The 6,400-nt window shown below is 47.2% G+C and overlaps 1 protein-coding gene across 1 annotated transcript; it reads right to left on the bottom strand.

Moving 5' to 3' along the window:
- Nucleotides 1–6: 6 nt before the first annotated feature.
- Nucleotides 7–5,907, bottom strand: LOC121660632 (protein NYNRIN-like; the record flags this gene model as incomplete). The annotated part of the gene is made up of 3 exons (XM_042020042.1): nt 5,710–5,907; nt 3,044–3,046; nt 7–2,550 (listed from the first exon to the last, which is right to left on the bottom strand). A coding segment is annotated over exon 3 (1,696 nt), but the record flags the coding sequence as incomplete, so codon positions are not given.
- Nucleotides 5,908–6,400: the final 493 nt, after the last annotated feature.

Below are 6,400 nucleotides of genomic sequence, written 5' to 3'. Positions count from 1 at the left end.
TCCTGCTAACTTCCCCAACCACTGTTGCAACAAAATGTGGTCCCCTACCTGATGACATTCCCAAAGGAACCCCAAATCTTGGTATTATATGATTAAACAAAGCTTTTACTACTTCTTTTGCTGTGTTGGTGCGACAGGGGAAAGCCTCAGGCCATCCACTGAAGGTGTCAACCAGTACCAGTATATACCTGCATCCCTCTTTGTGTGGCATCTCAGCAAAATCTATTTGCCAATAATCTCCTGGGAGATCTCCTGTCTTTGTCACTCCTAACACAACTCTCTTGCTTGTGTCAGGGTTGTTTTTACAGCAGGTTTCACACTTGCTTGATTGTACAATATCAATCATTCCTCTCCCTATCACTACTTTCCTCAAATGTTTTAAAAGATTTTCTGCTCCCCAGTGGATACTTTCATGCTCTCGTTGGGCTATTTCCTGAAGGATCAGGGGTGGAACTACGACTTGTCCTACCGGGGTGACAGCCCACCTACCTTCTTTGATTTCAGCCTTAAGGAACTTAATTAATTTGTGATCCTTCTGATCATATTTTGGGGTAAATAATGTCAAATCTATCTCTTTCTGTGGTTCCACTGCAAAAATGCCTTTTTCTGCAATCCCCCTGGCTGTTTTGTCAGCAAAACGATTTCCCAGCTCGGGGGCTGTTTTCCCTTTTTGATGACCCTTGCAATGCATGATAGCCACTTCTGTAGGCTTCCAAATGCTCTGTAAAAGTGCAAGAATTTGTTTAGCATGCTTAACCTCATTACCTTGAGCAGTCAGCAGGCCTCGTTCCTTCCAAATAGCTCCGTGGGCATGAACAACACTGAAGGCATATTTGAAATAAGTCCATATGTTCACCTTCTTCCCCTCACTCAGTTCTAGAGCTCTCGTTAGTGCAATGAGTTCAGCTTTCTGTGATGATACATCTGGAGGCAAGGCTTTTGCCTCAATGATTTTATCTGAGGTGGTTATGGCGTAACCGGTCATCCTCCTACCGTTTCTCATGAAGCTGCTCCCTTCAGTGTACAATTCCCAGTCTGGATCTTTCAAAGGAACATCTTTCAGGTCTGGTCTGCTGGAATAAGTTTCCTCTATTGTCTGCAAACAATCATGCTCAGGCACACTGTCAAGTAATGTGGATGATAAAAACATCACAGGGTTTACCACAGAAGTTGTCTTTAGAGTAACATCATCCTGTTCCAACAACACAGATTGGTATTCGAGCATCCTGCTAGGGGAGAGCCAGTGTCCCCCCTTTTGCTCCAGCACATTTATCACTGCATGGGGTACATACACAACAATGTGCTGCCCAAGGGTGAATTTACGGGCCTCCCGTATCAGAAGGACTGTTGCTGCCACAGCTTTCAAGCATCCTGGCCAACCCTGGGCTACATTGTCTAGTTGTTTTGAGAAATAGGCCACAGCTCTTTGCTGGTCTCCAAGGTGCTGTGCCAGTACCCCCAGAGCAACATTCAGTCGCTCATGTGTAAAGAGTTCAAAAGGTTTAGTCAAGTCCAGCAGCCCCAGAGCTGGGGCTGACATCAAGGAATGTTTCAGCTGTTTAAATGCAGCCCTGGCATTCTCTGTCCACATAATTGTCCCCTTTTCAGCTGCTTTAAGGACCTCATACAAAGGTCTCACCAGTATACCGTAGTTTGATATCCACAGGCGACACCAACCTACCATTCCCAGGAAGGCCTGCATCTCCCTTACGGTATGGGGCTCTGGAAGTCAGCAGATGGCTTCCTTCCACTCTCTGCTGAGTTGGCGATGTCCACGGAAAATTTCCAGGCCCAGGTATACTTCTGTTTCCCTGGCAACCTGTGCCTTCTCTTTCGAGACTCGATACCCACTTTGGCCCAAAAAGTTCAACAGACTTACAGTGAGCTCGATGCAGTCATCTCGTGTCTTGGCCGCTATCAAGATGTCATCAACATACTGGAGAACCGCTCCTCCTGGTTCTTGTTTCCTCCAGTCCTCAAGCTCCTTTGACAGCTGGTTTCCGAATATGGTCCGGTGGTTTTTAATCCTTGTGGTAAAACTGTCCAGGTGAGCTGGGTCTTCCTCCCTGTTTCTGGATTCTCCCACTCAAAAGCAAAGAGTTCTTGGCTATTCTTATGCACAGGAATGCAGAAAAACGCATCCTTGAGATCTAAAACAGTGAACCACCTTAATTCATTTGTTAGTGTTTTCAAAAGTGTGTAAGGATTCGCTACCACTGGGTGTATGTCCTCTGTTATCTTGTTGATTTCCCTCAAATCCTGTACCAACCTGTAGCTTTTACCATCAGCTTTCTTTACTGGCAAGATTGGTGTGTTGTACCTGGATTCACATTCCACTAAACCCAAATTTGAGAAACTTTTCAATCACAGGTACCAATCTCTTACGAGCTTCTAATATCAGAGGATATTGTCTTGGTCTTACTGGTGTAGCCCCTGCTTTGAGTGTGATACTCACAGGTTCAGCTTTTTTGGATCTCCCAGGAGAATCATTGGCCCACACTATTTGAATGACAGCCTCTTCAACTTCTTCGGGAATTTTTCCATGGCATTCTTGTACAAGTATAGCAGCTGTTTCGATGTTGGGGAAGATGAAACAGGAAAGCCTTGGAAATATGATTGCCTGACAAAAGATTTTGGGAACATGAAAACTACAGGCAACATCGAAATGAAAGCCACTTTTGAAATACCAGGTCTTAGTTACTGAACAACTAGAAAACAATGGTATGGCCGACTGAAGTAATCCCCCCTTGATAGAACAATACCCTCTGCTTGCAAGCAGGTCCAAGGGTCAGAGCAGACCCTACTAGCTCAGCAGAAGGGGTCCAAAGAGTAGTTTTTAGAAGTTAAGATGTAACACTCTATGGTAATATAAGAACTCTTATAGGCTGTATGTAAATGCTATAGGATTTGTATCTTGTATTAGATTGGTTAGTGACAATCAGAATATTCAGTACAGAAGATGATTTATTGTATTGTAACCAGGACTTCAGACACTTCTCAACTTCTCTCTCTTGCACTTCTACTCTTGCTCTTACTCTTACACCCTCTCTCTCTCTCTCTCACCCGTTCACTCTCTTGCTCTCTTGGGCCTGCTCAGAGCTGAGTCTACCAGCTCTGAGCAGTGCCCCTATACCCACGCCCTTTACAATAAACCGGCTGTGTCCCAAGACCTGCCTATAGAGATCTCTCGTCTCCATCTGTTACCGTCTACGTCCGGCCGTCCCGACTGGACCCCAGAACCCCCGAAACCTACATTTCGATAATTTTAGATTCTGGGATTATAACTTTCACTCCCCCTTCCTTTGAAAACTTAATTTCTGCTTCCAATTTTTCCAATAAATCTCTGCCTGACAATGGCATAGGGGAATTTGGCATATACAGGAACTGGTGAGTGACCCAGTGTTTTCTTTAAATTTTAAAGGTTGGAAAAAAGGCCTTGTTTCACTTACCCCTGTAGCTCCAATCACATCCACAGTGTTTTGACTCAGTTTACCTTTTAAAGTATTTAACACAGGATACGTTGTTAACTCAACAACCACCCATTTCTGGTATCGCTTCAGCTTTTCCATCTGTTCTGGGACATTGGGATCCCAGCCAGGGTTTGCTAGGGGATAGATATCATTAACTGACTCTTGGAGACTCCCAGTTGCAATTTGAGTTTCTATAGCAGATACAGCAGCTTTGTTGACCATTTCTCTCTCTCTTTTATCCAATAATTCATATAGCATAACATTTAGATCACCCCAATCTGGGTTTTGGGATCTTATGACCATTTCTACATGCATAGCTACTCTCTCTGGGTTGTCCCTGTACTTCCCAACTGAGTTTTTCCACTGCTGTAATTCTCCGAGAGAAAATGGTACTTTTATATAAATGGCTCCTTGATTTCCCACAGCCTGTCTCAGAGGTGCTTTTAATACAAGTTCTTCCTCCCCCTCTTTATCTGTTTTGGACCTTGTGTGTTTAGCGACGGGACTGACTGCTCTCATAGCTTCTCGGGCTATCCTGCCCCTTCTTCTACCACCCTCCCCGTGAGAACTGTCTGTATCAAAATCATCCCATTCGCTTTTAATTGAAATTGGTTCATTGGTTTTAAAACTTGTTGCAGGCGAATGTTGATCAGGAACTGTCTCGCTCTTTGCAGCAGTAGAGGGGTAGGGAGGCAGGGGCTGCAAGCAGGTTCTCCCGTCCCTGGCTCTGTAAGAGCTGCCTGGGTCGGGGCCATCCCATCTGCCCTCAGCTTTAACACTGCCTGTGCTGCAGGGTGGGGAGAGCGAGCGGCTCCTCCTGCCTCTGGGTCGGAAACTTGTGGTTCTCTGTATTGGGGAATGCCGCCGCCATTGCCCGTGTCCATTTCTACCTTCACTTCCGTGTTCAGGGTACTCGGGGAAAGGCGGCCAGCCTGCCCCTTCCCCTCCCCCTTCCCCGTCTCTGCCTCTGGAAAAGTCAGGGGACAGCGGCCAATCTGCACCTTCTCTGCCTCCGGACCGGTAAGGGGGTGGTGGCCAATTCACGTCTCTCCTACCTCTGCGCCCACCCTCCGCCCCTGACGAGCTGGGGGTGAGGGGGCCCAGCGCCGCTCCTCCGGCTTGGGGCTGGCCGCCTGCTCCCTCCCCTGCCCCTGCTCGGACAGTGGCGGGGACAGTGGAGGCAGCAGCGGTGGCGGTGGGGGAGCCACTGCTCCCCCATCCCCTGCCCCCACCTGTGCGGGCTGCTGCGGAGGCGGGGGCAGCAGCGGAGGCGGCGGCGGCAGAGCCGCCGCTCCCCCACCCCCCACTGTGCGGGTTGCCCTGGCGGTTGAACGGGGGGGGAGACCCCCCCCATTGCGCAAAGCTGGTGCTACCATATCTGTATCTGTCATATCAATTTCTCTGTCCATATTAGTATACGAGTCAGCTTGCTGCGACTTTTTCTTTCCCTTTCTCTTCCTCAAAGTCATTTCCATATTACTTTTGTCTACCACATATGCTTCTTCCCTGTTCAGATACATAGTAAAAAGTTCTGCATATCTTAGTTCATCAAACCTACGTAATGATCTCAATTCTACCATCAGGTCATTAATGATATTTTCCAAACTCCCATAGCTAGGCCAATTTCCTTGACTTAATTTTAAAGTCGGCCAAACCTGTGTGGACAGTCTGATCAATTCTCGGGGGTCCAAAATAGTTTTTCACCCTGTCAGCCATTTCCAGTGTTTCATTATCAGCTCTAATGGGCTGTTAGGAGGGATTTTTTCATTCACACCACCCATGTTTTCTCACAGACAGGAAAACTCTGCCAGAGGAAAGCTCTTAACTCTGGAATTCAGCCTGCAATCTGGCCTTGGAATTCCGATTTCCCAGGCAGGTTATCTAGGTTACTATACAAACACTTCAAAACACTAAAAAGCAACTAGTTTTAGCAAGCAGTAAATGCGCGCGCACGAAAATCTGGTCTCAACAGGATTCAGACCCACAACTTCCGACGTCTGAACCAACCAACCAACCAACCAACCAACCTCTGAGCCGCTCCTGCGGCTGCGTAGGGTGCAGCCTCTGGGCTCCTGTGGACTCCACGGAGGGCGTCCCCTCCTTTCCACAGTTTGCAGGGGAAAAGTTTAAGCTTTCCCCTTTCGTGGGCTTCTATGCCCCCAACCTTTCCAACCCCCTCGGAGATCTCCTTTCTTAGTGCTAGCACAGTCTCGGTAGTATCAGTCTCCTTTTCACTCACCTCTTTCCGTGCTTCTGCCTTTCCATGCTGGGTCCTAAAGTCCTGGTCACAGTCTTAGATTGTTGCTCCGGCCCCTCTGTAATTTGTCGGCAAAGAGAGGGGCAAAGCAAGATATGTTCCAACCCAAGACTGCGATTTTCAAGGTCTTTAGGGTCCCTTCACGGTCGCCAGCAACTGATGCCTTTTCCTGGTCTTAAAATCAAGAGTCATACACGGTTAGAAGGGGAAAAGGGATTTTACCTTGGTATTTATTTTAAGGATCCTTAGGTGTACAAGTCCAGGTCATATGCATCGAGATGCACCCCACCGAGTCTATCTCTCTGTCTCTGCCCCTCCAACATTGGGTATAACATTATAGGTTTTACTAATTAGCAGATCTATCAAAGATTCCCCAATGAGAGGCTCAAGTGAGCCCCCCTCCCCAAGGAACCTTCCCCTGGATTGTTCTATCTTGGTTTGCAGAATATGTTCTGGAGAGGACCTTGGGGTCTGGGGCACACTGATCCCCAGCTACAAAGCTTCTAAAATGTTTAGTCTCTTAGCTTGACAAACAAGTCTAAGAATGTAGGCAAAAAGCACTAGGAGTACAGAAGTTGTAAAAAGGTATAACAGGGGTATAAAAGAAAAGGCAAAAATCTTCATGACATCATGGGAATGGAGCTGGGGAAGGGTGGACTTCTGAGGGGCAGCT

Source organism: Corvus kubaryi, unplaced genomic scaffold (genome assembly GCF_017639235.1).
Source record: "Corvus kubaryi isolate FWS band 111438036 unplaced genomic scaffold, C.kubaryi_AGA036_p1.0 36720, whole genome shotgun sequence".
NCBI lineage: Eukaryota > Metazoa > Chordata > Aves > Passeriformes > Corvidae > Corvus > Corvus kubaryi.
This window is presented reverse-complemented; position numbering and strand designations above follow the sequence as displayed.